At 34.4% G+C, this 15,368-nt stretch overlaps 1 protein-coding gene across 1 annotated transcript in view; it reads right to left on the minus strand.

Moving 5' to 3' along the window:
• LOC110109857 (DExH-box ATP-dependent RNA helicase DExH3) overlaps positions 1-15,133 on the minus strand; it is a 67,896-nt gene extending 52,763 nt beyond the window's left edge. The window contains exons 1-4 of the mRNA XM_020841067.2: positions 14,378-15,133; positions 3,387-3,541; positions 3,200-3,287; positions 2,669-2,914 (exon numbers count right to left, since the gene is read on the minus strand). Of these exons, the coding sequence (XP_020696726.1) occupies positions 2,669-2,914; positions 3,200-3,287; positions 3,387-3,541; positions 14,378-14,782 (894 nt within the window). The 5' untranslated portion in view covers positions 14,783-15,133. The remainder of the gene's footprint in view (positions 1-2,668; positions 2,915-3,199; positions 3,288-3,386; positions 3,542-14,377) is intronic.
• Positions 15,134-15,368: the final 235 nt, after the last annotated feature.

Consider the following 15,368-nt stretch of genomic DNA (forward strand, 5'->3'; position numbering starts at 1 on the left):
ACATGATAAATAGATTAATAGATAACAAGTAAATATCATAATTAAGCAAATTTTAAATATTAATGATAATGACATTAAATTGAAATAAGTTAATGAAAGGTCATGTTATGTTGGATAGGTTGAAAAGGGAGACAATTTCCAGCAAGATGAGCCTCAATGGGGAACAAGAGAAATTCCTAACTCTCAATCCTAGAAAGTTGATATAGCACGATTCAATTTTGAGATCGAAGAACCATTTAAAGTGATTTAGGGCTGATGGGTCAAACAATTGACAAATGATATAAATGTGCCAAAATTTGATAGGCATTATATAACATTTCTAAGAAATTAACTAAAATGAAAACAAAAATGAAAGTCAAGCAAGTAATTGATAAATAAAATGCACTTCATTATTTAAAACTTATAATATGCATTTCATGTTCATATAGATATGCACAATTATTGCTTAAAATTAAGTCTCTTATTTAATTAAATGTCAGAAAGTTTTTCTTTAAAGTTTATAACTACCTAAATTAGTAATATTTATAATAAAAAATGCTTATGTTAGTTCAAAGAATCAGCATGCAGTAAACATCAAATGCAACACTTGATAGAAATGAATAGAAAATAAAGAATTTTAATCCGACTCTGAATAATTATGATAAGTCTACAACAACAACAAGTCTTTATCCCACTATGTGAGGTCGGCTACATTAATCATTTTTCTATATTGTCCTATTAAAAGTCAAATTCTCATTTAAATCTAATACAGAAAGGTCATTTCTAATATTTTCCAACTAAGTCTTTTTAAGTCTATCTCTACCTTTCTTAACATAAATCAAATCTAATACATCTACTATCCTTACGGGGTAATCAGAAGGCCGCCGTTTTATGTGCCCAAACAATCTAAGGCGACTCTCTCTAATATTTTCTTCCACTGGAACTACTCTAACTTTGCACATATATGCTCCTTATCTTCCACTGGATCTACTCTAACATTTTCACGTATATGCTAATTTTGTATGACTGGTGCTACTCTAACATTTTTCACGTTTATGCTAATTTCATATGAAATGAGCATATCCGTGAAAAAGTTAGAGTAGCTTCAATGGAAGATAAGATTAGAGAGAGTCACCTTAGATTGTTTAGTCACATAAAATGGTGGCCTTCCAATGACCCAATTAGGAAAGTAGATATACTAGATTTGGCTTATGTTAAGAAAGATAGAGGTAGACCTAAAAAAACTTGGTTAGAAAATATTAGAAATGACCTTTATTTATTAGATTTAAATGAGAATATGACTCTTAATAGGACACGATGGAGAAAATGATAAGTCTAACATTAAAAAAAATGATGATGATAATTTATTATGATGAATATAATTCATAATAGGACACAATGGAGAAAAAGGATAAGTCTAACATTAAAAAAATGACAATGATAATTTATTATGATGATTATAATTCATAACAGTTAAAAATCTTCCACATAATTGAAAACATCTGAATAATTATTTCCGACTTAGTGTGTTAATTCATACATGCAAGGACCTAGGGTGGCGCTAGTGCTTGGAGCCTTAGACAGTCATATCATCTTGAGGATGCCTGGCACTTACACAACACCGCTCCATACAACATACCCTCCTGAACACAAAATTTTACAATTTAGACTAATAGAACCAATGTCAAAATTCCAGCTTTTCCCATCAATGTCAAAATTCCATGTCAAACATATAGGATTAACTATATGGTGAGCTGTAGTGCTTATGAATACAAGAAGCAAATCTTATTCTGCATTCTTTGACTAGATGGTTTACCAAATAAGCATGATCAAGCAGTGTAACCTCGCATGAAATTATGAAAGTGTATAGCACGGTTCACAACTGAACAGATTTCTGATGTGTTTCAAAATTTTATAAGCTAGTCAATGTGGTTCTGTTCAGGAGATCAACATACGCAAGCTGCATTTCTAGCCCATTCAATTCAAGGATAATTAGAAGTTCCCAGGGCTCAAAACAAACTTAAACATAACAGTACAACTTCCTAACTGGTCAAAAAGCACGTGGAATGGAATCATGATTCATCATTTGGAAATTCCAATTCTAATAATTTGCCTTTTCAATACAACAACAACATCAAGCTTTTATCCCACCCTACGTGGGGTCAACAACATGAATCTTTTTCTCCATTGTGTTATGTTAAGAGTCAAATTCTCATTTAAATTTAATAAAAAATGTAATTTATAATACTTTCAAACCAAGTGTTTTTAGATCTTCCTCTCCCTTTATTCAAGATCAAATCTAATACATCTACACTACTAATCAGGTCATCGAAAGGCCGACATTTTATGTGAACAAACCATCTAAGACGACACTCTAATTTTATCCACCACTGGAGCAACTCCAACCTTTTCACTTATATAACTTGCCTTTCAGTAAAGACACAAAATACACTATCACCGTTCACAATTTGTGAAAAATGACAATAAAAAGGGCTACTCAAATGCAAGCTAATAAAAACAAAGGTAAAAATTAGAAATTAACAAACACGTATCAAGCATTAAATCAAATGTTTCGCACAAACAATACTTCAACGGACCATGCTGTGACAAACATCAAATAGCAGGAAATCCAGCATAATTACCACAATTGCAGATTAAACAAAATAAGTGGAGTTGATTAGATTCAAACCTGCCAAGCAGCTTGCTGGTTTCGTAGCTGTAAGCTCCTCCGCCTTAGCATCTTTTCCATCACAATTGAGGTCGACGTTTGGGTATCCTGCTGCTCAAAGAAGCCATCATCCATAGAAAAACTATCAGCGCTGCTAGACCTAGAAAAGCTACTGCTTGGGAAGCTTTCTGGATTAGCTCTCTTTCGAGTAAGATAGTCTGTAAGCAAAGACTCCACTTCCCTTTGCAACCCAATAGGAATTGACACCTGATGCATACTCACATCAGCAACCATAACAAATCAAGCATCACGTTCTAAAAGTTAAGGTGGGGAGTTCATCAACCATCAAATATAGCAATGATTCAAACAACAAAACTTCAAGCACATGTATGCTCTTAGAAAAGTTCTCATGGAAAAACCAGCGGTAAAAGAACATTCCACATTTGTTCCAATTTAAGATGAAAAAAAGTTTAAAAGGTTCTGCCAAACCAAACTCCATGAACCATATACAAGGATGTGATTAACAGAATAAGAAAAGATGGTTGACCATACCTCCCTTTGTGGGCGCTTATCATCGAGATCTGGTCGGTAATTGGGCAATGGAAGCTTGCTAAAGACAACAACCTTTGCATACTGACGACTACCACGTACGCATGTTTAAAATTACAAGCAAAGAATATCTACATTAGACTGACATTTGCAATAGGCTGTAACCAAACACATAAAATACTAAATATACCTATGCAATCCCATTCTTTCAGCTACAGCTGCAATATGCTCGTAGTCACGCCTGTCTTTCCTTTCCCTGGATACTAACTCTTGCTCAGACTCATTACGGAGAAGCATACTGAATTTCCATTTCCACTCATCAACATTGTCTAAAGTAGAAGTTCCCTGGAAAACAATAAAAAAGCGTGAAAATAGAAGAAAACTTAAATAAAAATATACAAATACAACACAAGCAAGTAGCATTGTTACTTGTTAGTTTCCATGAGACTGAGAAAATGTACAATGATAACAAAAAGAAGCCATCATACATGCATAAGGAGAAACACCAGGTAACGCAACTTACCTCATATACCTGGATAAGAATTAAAGTGCATAAAATGGGTAAAACCAATGAAGTTTTAGCCACTACAGAATCTAGGGAGGGTTGATGTGCACAATCTTACGCCAGCACTGAAGGGTGTTTGTTTTTAAAATTCAAAAATATGACTTCCAATTCACTAACGGAGGTAACCTAACTACTGCCTCAGACCCACACTCTTTGAAACACTAAGGTGCTTAGGATCTCTTAATTGCATAAGAGAAGAATATCAGCTAAGAATGAACAAAGAAAGACTTATAAAATAAAAACTGGCAATAACAAAGCATACATAAACGATAAGTATGCACTTCATAATACTGTTATCTCTTCACAGCATTCAAAGATTGAACCTCCATAAAAATTCTAAATGCAGGTTTTATAATTATGTTCTCATTCACGGAATAAATAATTTCTTTTCCGCATGGACCACAGCATAAATAACTCCTCAAACTATATAAGAAACTTCAATAGTACTGCAGGATCAAAAATTGTCAATATATTTCCTGCAAGAAAGAATGTGTATTTCCTTTAGTATTGCCTGTGCCCCTGCTTTCCTTTTTTTTATATGAAATGCAAATTGCATACAAAACTAAAAATAAAAAAGATGCAACTTAGTTTTGTTGGCTCAAGATAAACAGCACGAATTCAAGAATCCCGCTTTGCAGCTTTAGGATTCCATTTCCCTTAAGTCAGATCGTAGTTAACCAGCCAGATTTTTCTTGAGGCTAGGGTTAGGGTTTAAAGATCTGAGGTCCTTACTACACATGAGCGCAAGCACTCATAGTTAATTACCCCTCTTATCATGTAAGAGAGAACTCTCGATTAAGGATGAATAAATTTTAGATATTTTTAGTCTCAATAGTGGGAAAAATGGAGGAAAACCCGATCAAGATCCTATCGTTCCGTCATCCCAGGTATACCGTAGATTTCAGTCTACCAACACTAACAATCATTGACCGTAGTCTCTAGGGAATCTGATTAGCAGCCATGGGTTGCCTCCTCTCAGAGATCCCGAATAAACTGAAGTAGTTGGATATGGGTTTTAATTTTATTGGGTGTTTTGGGGTTTATAGCTATTAGAATACCCAGAAATTGGTCTAGTTTGGGATTTATGACTTCGTTTAGAAGTAACCTAGGAGTTTGGATTGGAACGGGACTTATGGTTTCTTTAGAAAGTTGCCCAGGGATTTAAATTTAGGTTGGGATTTACATATTTTGTAGAAAGTAACTCAGGCATTTGATTTGGAATGGGGCTTACTTCTTTATTTATGAGTTGCCCAAGGATGGGTCTTACAACCTAACTTTATAGCAAGGCTACCTGAGAATTTTAATTATTTAGGTAGATCTTATGATTTCCATTAGAAAATTGCTTGAAAAAGCGGGTCTTACAACTTAATCATTTAGACTAATATGCCTATTGGTTTGAATTGGATTGTTTGAGGTTTAGGATAATTGATAATTATTTAACAATTTTTCTAAAACGTGGGTCTTGCGACTTCACTTAGAAGTTGCCCGTTAGCGAGTCTTACAACCTAATCCTATAGACCATGATGCCCTTAAATTTTGATTGGAAGATTGGTTGGAAGATTCAATAGCTTCCTTAGAAGTTGCTTGATTATTTTTATGAGCGTTAGGGTTGTTGTACTTTTAAAAGTATAACTAACACATGGGACTTACAACTTCACTTAGAAGTGGCCCGTTGGTGGATCTTATAACCTAACCCTATAGGCTAGGATGCCCAAAGGGTTTAATTATTTCGGTAGGAGATCCTACGATAAAAATTTCACATGCTTTCAACATAGGAATTAGTATTTAGTATCATAATAACTATATTTCAAAGCATTATTTAAAGATGAAATTCTTTCTCGAGGATTTTGCCTTAATTTTTTAATAAGAGTTGCCCATGTGATTAGATTGGATAGGGACTTATGGCTTTCATTAGAAAGTAGCCCAATTAGTGGGACTTACGACCTCCACTAAAGGTAGCCCGAAGATTTTGGTTGGATAAGTCTTATTGCTTCCCCAGAAGTTGTCTAACGATGGGTCTTACGACTTAGCTCTATAGACTAGGATGCCCTTGTGAGGGGTCTAAGGTTGTGTTATTACCTAAACATTTCCCTCAGATGTCGAACTTATGGCTTCTATTAGAAGTGACCGGTGTTTTAATTGGGGGTTAGGGGTTAGGTCAATTTTACCTAAAACTCTCCCATAAGGTTGGGCTTACTTCTTTCCATTGAAAGTTGACGGGTAGTGGTTCTTAAAACTAGGTTCTCATTAACAAGGCTTCCCATAAGTTTTTTGAGTTTGATTATGTTTTTAGATAGTAGTTGCTTGTACAATGTTTGGAGATTTGTTTTGTACTTGTTTGAGTTGGTTTGAGTTTGTGATTTTGATACTTTGGAGTTTTGACACTAGTCTTTGGTTTTCAATTATTTTGTGTCTGTAGTTTTTCCTAATTGCAATAGTCTGTTACTCTATTTCAGTACTGTTATATTATTTTTTACACGCTTCTCATATTTTGTTCTACCTGCAATAGCTTAGATTTACAAGCATTCATTCAATTTTATTATGAAGTACTGATTCTTCATTTGCTTGTTAGCAACTGTTTGTAACCAATAGTTACAGCATTCAGGGCTTGCAATTGTAGAGGATAAAGCCCACAGGTAGCTGCAGGAGCTCGTACAGGAGAGACTTTGCAGGGCATGCAGGGTGTTTTGTCTCTGTTGGAGAGTTTCAGTTTGTGTTGTGGGAAGTTTTGAGAGTTGTTGTGAGTGTTATAGTTTGACGGGTTTGGAGAGCATTTGATATCAATTGTATATGTTAATTAGTGGAAAAAACACATTTTTATTGCATTTTCTTTTATTTTTATAATTTCTCAATTAATTATTAAATTCATTAAACAATTAATCAATTTAAATTTCAAAGCTTTTGGAATTCCCTTTTTTTTATTAAAAAAACTATCAAATTTTAAATGCTTTCAATTTTTTTTTAATTAATCAATCAATTAAATTTCATTAATTAATTTTAATCAATTAATTATTTATCTTAATCAACTGATTAGTTAAAATTCAAATTGAATTGTTCTCCAATTATTTCAAAAAAGAGAATTTCAGTATTTTCTAGAAAAAATTTTGGTAGCCTCCCGGGTTCTCCTCCCCACCGAGGGAGAAATCGGGATGGCACTTGCCATTGTTTCTTCCTACCCAGACATAAGGTCAACAGCATAGGGTATTCAAATTAAAACCATCCCGGCCAGATCTAAGATACAACGGCCAGGGGTCTTCAAATTAAAAAAAAAAAAAAACATATACACGAATTAAAAATCAACGGCGCGGATCTTCAAATTTTAAAACCATTCGCCTAGATCTAAGATCGATGGCGCGGGTCTTCGAATTTAACATTCCTGGCCGGACTTAAAGTCAACGACACAGGTCTTCAACACATGTTTGAAAGTCGTTTCTCTCTTTTTTTTATTATATTAGTTATATAATATTATATAAATAATAACAACATGATATAGATATATCATGATATATGTATATATAATATTATATATTATAATATGCGTTTAAAAGAGAAAGGGAGAAAGGGTTTGAGTCGGGTCTGCTCGGGCACTTGAGTCGGGTCTGAGAAGGAGCACAGTCGAATAGTAACAAAGGGGTCAAAGAAACGAGTCGTGTAATCTCTATACCTCCTATAAAGAAACAAAGTCGACCAACAACTAAGGGGCGGAAGAAGCAACACGTGCAATCTCTACTTCCTGCGAAGCAACAAAGTCGGACAACCACGACGGAGCCGCAGAAGCAACGGCAATCCCTACACCTCATGCGAAGCAAAAGTCGAACATCAACAAGGAGCCGAAGAAGCAATGCGCGCAACCTCTGCGAACTGAAGCCGAACAGCAACGACGAAAAGGGAAGATGAAAGGCGGACTGGAGGTGGTGGTTTGGTTGGGTTCGATCGTGTGGGAGTTGGATGTCGGGGTTGGAGGCCTTGGGCGTCGAGATCTTGTGGAAGAGAGGTGAAGGCGGAGGGCTCGAGCAACATAAATGCGATGTGAGGAAGATCAAGAGCGGAAGTGTAAGTTTCTTCGTTTCTTTCTCCTTCCCTTTTATCGATTGAACTATCGAGTGGGAGTTATGGGTACGAAGAGTTGCTTCGTTTGAGCATGCTACTGTGTGTAGTGGGCCAAGGTTGGCGTGTGAAGAGGTACCTCTGTTCGATCATTTTTTTATCTCTTTTCTTTTTTTTTAGTCAACAAGTTTTTTACCAGAATCCTAGATTTTGATCAAATACTACCACTGTAACAATGATAGCCATAAATAACATTTCTTGGTTCCAACTTTATTAAACATCAAATGCACAGATATCAATACCAAAAAATAGAGCATGCTATAGTCCATAATATAGCATAGCTCACCTACTGTGCTATTTGCATGGCAGGACAAAGCAAAGTTAAATAATATGCAATATGTGTCTTGTGTGTGCGCTACAGCTCATGGTGCACATGCAAATTTTTTTTTATTGATTGATTGATTTAAAAGACTTCTATAGATAAGAAAACATTGCTGGAGTTTAAATATAGCATAATAAAAATGTTTTCATTACTAAGCTCGGGACACATGCAATACGATCTAATAGAAGCGACATGAAAAAGTTGTATTATTACAATTTTTCATCCTCCTTTACATGTAGGGCTTTATCCTACAATGCTCAAATATTGTATGATTATTTTATGAGGTAGAGCTTATAAACAGGCTACACAGTTATCTTTGTTATTTTTAGATGAGTAAGGCTATACCTTATTTTTTATACATTAATTCGGGATGTCTCTATCCTTTAAGTTGAGCTCATTGCATGTTTTTCATCAATTTCACTATTTTATCAAGAAAAGGGTAAATACACTTTTCAATGTAGTGTCCTTATAATGTATCTATATTCCTTTTTTTTTTTTTCTTTTGAGTTGTCTAAACATTCATTAATCTCCCAAAGCTTTTCCTCTAACTAAAATGACTTGTCAATTACATGGAAAATTTGTAGAATGAATAAATATTTATCTTCCTTTACAAGTACGGTTTTAGCTTGCACTGCTCAATGGTTAATGATTTGTTAGGTGGAGCTTACAAAATGGCTACAGCTATTTTTTGTTATGGTTAGATGATTAATAAAGCTATACATTGTTGTTAATACACTATTTAGGGATATCTCAACCCTTAAGTTGAGTTTATTGGATGTTTTTATTTTTTCTTTTTTTTTTTCAATCTTAAAATGATAAATGTGTTTTTCCATATAGCATGCTCACAATATAGCCATCTTCCCGGTATGTTCTTTTTTTCAGAGTAATCTAAACCTTCATCAATCTCCCAAAGCTTTTCCTATGATTGAAATAACTTGTCTGTTCTTACAAGGTCTTGTTTTACTCTCTAACGTGTTGATATAAGTGCCTAGGAAATACCTTAAATAGATAAATTGCCATTTTTTTTAAGAATTAGTAACTACTATATCTACGTTTCAATTAGTTATGATTGCTAACAGGATTGTTATCGATCCATCTACTTTCCTTTACACTTTAAACTCTAACTGTGATTTACCTTTTAGTTCTTTGCAAGTCATTATCATTAAATCTATACTTTTGAAGGCATGATGTCAGATATTAAAGAATGACGGTTTATGAAGATTAAATTGTGAATCAAAGATGTATCATATAAGGTTGGCATGGCATCAACTAAGTCATACTGGTCAAGAATTGATGCTTAGTCATGTCTACTCCAAGTTGTGAAACAATTTCATGCTCTTATTGTTTTATATTCCCACAACTCATTAGTCTTCACCTGAATCATACCATGGCATGAACTTCTATGATATTATTCTAAAATTAATATGACAATAGCAAATTTGCACAAGCCCTTGGTTCACATATTTAATGTATTAGAGAAATATTGTATTCACCTTATAATGCATTGATAGTATCTTTTTAAGATTATGATATTTTTCTCTTATATTGTTGACTTTTAATAAACTATTCATGATCTTTCACTAAACATTATTTTTAAATGGCATACTTCGTGCTATGTGCTATGACTTTGTGGGATATTTGAGCTATAGTGTGTTTTTTGTTATTGGCAAATATAATTAAATGTATTATCTAATAACAACTTTATTACATGCATACATTTCATATACATGGAAAAACCGGTAACCTTATCTTATTTGCATTTTTAAGTTCCAACCTATTCATTATTACTTTGTAACAGTTATGGTTACCATGTAATACAAAAAATAGGTTGTTCATATAAGTATTACAAAAGGCACTCCACCAAATAGAGTCCATCAAATTTGAGGCCACCATTGCTTAAAAAAAGTTATTATTCATCATCATAAAGCTAACATGCAAATGCAATTTTAACCAACAAAACAATGCCCATGCCAGAATAATCACAAAATTGTCATATAGATACAATGAGGGAAAGCTCAACATAGATTCCTTCGAAAGGTATCAAATAAGTTTATGCTCGTCAAAAACATTAAGCAAATAAATAATCTAAACAATATTTCAGTGTACTTTCAGTATTTTCAAGGTTTATTTAGTATTTTTAATTTTAGTTTATTTATTTTAGTATGTGATAATTATAAATATCATATCAGAGGTATGTATTATAAACTTGGTGAAATGAAATTTCCTGTACTTCTTAATCTTATATATTTAGTTGAATGTTGATTCCTTCAAGTGTGATACAAGAGTGACTAACAACTTTTTGGGGATGTCATCTCATTGTATCAGCGTGAGGCAACGATTTTTTGTGTTTGGTAATATCCTAAAATTAGCTCTCTTATATATACATAAATTAGATTTTGATTTTGCAAGTGTGATTAGTTTTAGTCAAATTAGCTACAATTGATTTCCTAATCTTAGCTGGATTCTAATAAAATTGTAGGATTTGTGGCTTTAAATTTTTTGCAATTTCCATAAAAAGAAGAAATGTTCTTGTTCTAACTAATGGTCTTTGAAATGACAAATTCCAATTCTGCTAATTAGTGCAATTTTCATATTCGCACTGTTTGCCTACATCACAAATATTAGACCCCTAAACACATCTTGCATCACCTTCAGCATCAAGCTATGAACAATTTAGTAACATGTACGGTTCCAGAAAGAAAGATAACAAATTCACATGCATAGAATGCTCATAAGTAGTGTAACAGTTTATTTCACACCACAAGGGGGGTAATCATTATTTTTTTTCCAATGAGCAAGGATTTAGTTTCTCATTCTGATTCACAGTTCTCTTGTTTAAGGTAAACCATTCTGAATTGTTTGCATAAACTGCAGAGTAATAATAAACAACAAAGAGAGTAGTACTAATCTAACATCAAACATACATATGGAACTATCAATTAAAAAAAAGAACAACTAGCATGTATAAAATGTGATTTAGAGAACAATTACTGTTAGATACAGTTCTCATGCAAGGCATATTTAATTCAAAATCTTCTGACTAATTTCATCTTAGAAGGGTCCTTGGACCCAAATATTATATATAAACATGTCTTCCTCCTATTCTAAAGACTAAGAAGCATAATTGAAACAATTTGGTCATTTCTGAACTAAACTACGAAAGAAAACTCCTAGCATCTCAAATTCACAATTAGAAAACAAACAAACTTGTTCTAGACTAAACAAGCCTACAAAGCAACAACACTCTTGGAAACTTTTAAATGTCATATTCGTGTCCCCTGCTTGGACAATTTTATAGTATCCGGTGAAAAATCAATCTCCATCAATACCACCTCCATCAATGTTCAATCAAGCCCAGCAATGCCCCACATTTTTATTCACTTATATCACCCAAGTGGTTTGTGGGATTATAATGTCGGGGACCACATTTTCTTAAATAAAAAAAAAAGTGGTTTGTGGGATTATTAATGCAACATCATCAATCAGTATAATACTATTATTACTCATTAATCCGTGGACTCTTTTAATTATTATGTAAATATATTCTCTGATTTTACATGTTTCCTTTTAGAAGCTCTCGTAGGATTGTATAAATATTATACAAATGTTATGAAATACACAATAAATTTTGTCCAATTCCTATCATGATATTTTTCTCAGCATTTCCCTTAGTCGCAAAGTTCATTATTGCATTGCCTACAATTTGCAAACATTCATTGCCTAATGTCTCTTTTAGTTCCACCTAATTTTCTTATTTGTAGCAATCATCATTATAGCGTAAATCTATGCTTCTTTCTCTTTTGCAACCAATTACTACAACATGTTTCTTTTCCATGCATCACGAAAATACATGTTTCATTGGTCTTAGGTTCATTTGAAATCAAGACAAGCAACCCAAATCTAATGCAATAATTATGAAGCATCCATTCAACATATTGTTCTAAAGGAAAGAATTACCTCAAGTTGGCACAATTGGTTTATACTTCTTAAAAGGAAGTATGAACCAATTGGGCTATTTACTTAAACACCTAACCTCAGTAAGGTAATCCCACATTCAATACTTGGGATAAACAAAACACCATGGTTCTGGCCAAAGCATGGAAATCCATAGTTTTTAAAATAAGTGCTACCTACATGTTCATTCAACAAAGGAATTTTAGAATATAGTAAATCAAAAATATTTTGAGAGCAAGATGCAACCCAAATCTATAAGATCATAATCAAAATTTTGTCCACAAAACAAGAGAAAAAACATCACAGAATACTCCAATCTACTACAAAGCTTTTGGAAAGAAATGAATCGTTATCAAAGCATCCAAAATGAATATAGCAAGATAAGGGCTTTAATACATGCTACTACAGAATATGGTAAGGATCATGTATTCATCTTTAAATATATTAAACTAATAAAAAGGGGCCTAAAGTTGAATAGATAATTCAGGGATTAAAGGGGAAGAAATCCTTATGGGAACACTATGGTGTTGGTCTTGAGGGGCAACGGCTATTCCCTCCTGTCTGAGAGAGAAGTTTTGGGGTGCATAGCGGCAGTACGAGTGGCAACGCTGTGGCGTTGAAGTCTCTGTTCGGAGGGGGCGAGCTTTTGGGAGCGCAAAGCACTGTAATGAGCGTTGCTGCATTGAGTTCTCTACCTGATAAGATCTAGAATATTCTAGCGAGTGCTATGGCACTGGAAAGTGTGGCACTGTGGCACTGGACCAAAAATGAGGTTTTTATATGTAAAATATCTAAATCCATTTTCATAATCTCACTCAACTCACCCAACTGTAGGAGAAAGGAATGTAGAGGAGAAGAGGAGAGAGAAAGAAAAAAAAAAGGTTTTAGAGGCTACAATGCCGGATTTGTCCGTCAAGATAGTTAGGGATATCAAAGAGCTCAAGGTCAACTTGTGTTCTTCTATTTCAATTTTCAGTTTGGTTGGATTAATAAAAAGTTAGGGGTTTTAGTCATTTTATTTGGGTTTCATCGACTTTTCTTTGTATAAATGTTTTTTTTATAATATGAAAATTTTGATTAGTTTAGTTTGAAATTTCACCGATTGGTTTTCAATGTGAGGTTTTTGTGTATTTTGGCCCGCCTCAGCGCAATTCTGGTGCAAAAAGACTCGTGGATTACGTCTTGAACTTTTTTTATGAGGCTTACGCCTCATCTTGGCTGAGGCCCGCTTTGAGGCGTGCCTTGCCTTGCTGGCATAAAGCTTACGCCTCACTCTATTTGTGTATTTTTTTAATTTAAAACTTACTCAAATCCTATACAAAAGCCTCAAAAAATCATGACTTCTTGCACCCCTAAGCCGCTGCAACTTTCTTGCCCTCCGCCTGCACCAAAGCCACTACAATTGTAGCGTTCACAGGGGATTACTTGAAAGTCGCACGACACCACTATCTCCTCTAAAATTTTTGGAGCATAACTCTTATATTTATGTTTGTGACAAATATTTATGAAAGATGAAGACTAACTAAAATAAATGAAGAAGAAATATATTGAGAGGTATCCACCCTACAAGATGAGCCAGGAGAGAGAACAATTTGTTATGACAACGACTCAAATAAAAATCCACTTAGTAATGATAATACAGATGATTTCTGAGTTGTCAATTATTTTAGCTTTCTTTAAGAATTAAACGTAAATGAGTAGGGAACTCAGAAAAAAATTAGAGTTAAACTTGATATTATATTATAATTATATTTAATTCATATATTTTATTTTATTTTGCTCCTGTAATATTTATATTTCACATAATTTTTCACTTACCACTTTATATCTTATGCAATTTTTTATTTTATATGTATGTAAATTTGTTACTTCATAGTTCAATAGAAGTTAGTATGTCATCCTTTAACATATTATTTAGATATTATATAAAAATCATTTTTAATTTTTATTTTCACTTTACACAATTTTTTAGATTTTGAGGCTTACGTCACAAAACACATTGAGGCTTGCTCCTCGCCTCACAAACGAAAAATACCTCAATACCCAATTGCGCAATTTTAAACCTTGGAGTTGACAGCTACAAACTGGAACTCATAGTGAGAATTTCTTCATCAGAGTTAAACATATAAGAGCATAATGGAATATAAGAAAATTTTCACTTGAAAAACGGTCATCTGTCAAGACATTGGCCAGCTTCCAATAAAAATATAAATTTAACAAAAACTGATCTAACCTTGCCTGAAGTTGAAGAAACATCAACGTCCCTATCGGACTCATCATCCGAGTAATCCTCGTATGCATACCTCGCGTAATGTGAGCTCTGCTGGCGGTAGTACGGAAATCTGTCTGCTTCAATCGACGAGGGGAGCTGCCGGAGAGAGTCGCGCCAATCATAGTCGGCTGAGCGTGAGGTACTGACGACACTCTCATTAGCAGAAGCTATAACCGACCGAAGCCGCTGGATTGGCGGCACGTAAATCCCAGCCTTCATCGGCGTTTCTCCGGCCGCGAAAGAGAAAGGGATTCTACGATTCCGGGAGAAGATGGACGGCGTGCGAATAGTGGCGGAGGGCACAAAACTCGTAGTCATCCGAGCGCGCATCCAGAAGCGGCCACGAAGGAAGGAAGCGTAGAGCATCGTCCTCCTTCTTCCTACCCCGCAGCCACTGTCACCCACCAGTGCCTTTCATATCCCATCCAGCCCTCGCTGGCACCATTTTTCGAGCTGTCCAAAGGACCTGGTCAGGGTGAAGAGTTTGGAGTAAATAGTAGGTTTTCGCAGGCGGCTTAAATAAAAGGCGTTCACTGCAGATTGGACGCGGACGGGAGTTGGGTGCCGAGGGGCCAGGAGATCATAATAAGGGAGGCATGCGCGGCGAACTAGCAGAAAAGGAGAGAGAGGAGAGAGCAGTGATTCGACGGGAGAGACGGATGATAGCTTAAATGACAGAACATTTAGCCGATCAATCGATCCAGACTCCGTGTGAGCTTCGGCTTAGTCGGGCTCCCGTTTGTTTATCTACCATGCTCACATTCAAGGTTGTGAATATTCGATAGGACAACAAATCAAAAGAATGAGAAGTTCGATCATTTGAATTGGGGTCGAATCGGATGAAGTAATAAATAATAATATTATAAAAATTTAATAAAATTAACATAATAATGATGTCAATTTAAACTTAAAATTTTCATAATTCTATGAATTTTAAGACTTAAAAATAAAT

The sequence above is a fragment of the Dendrobium catenatum genome, unplaced genomic scaffold (genome assembly GCF_001605985.2).
Source record: "Dendrobium catenatum unplaced genomic scaffold, ASM160598v2 fragScaff_scaffold_315, whole genome shotgun sequence".
Lineage (NCBI taxonomy): Eukaryota > Viridiplantae > Streptophyta > Magnoliopsida > Asparagales > Orchidaceae > Dendrobium > Dendrobium catenatum.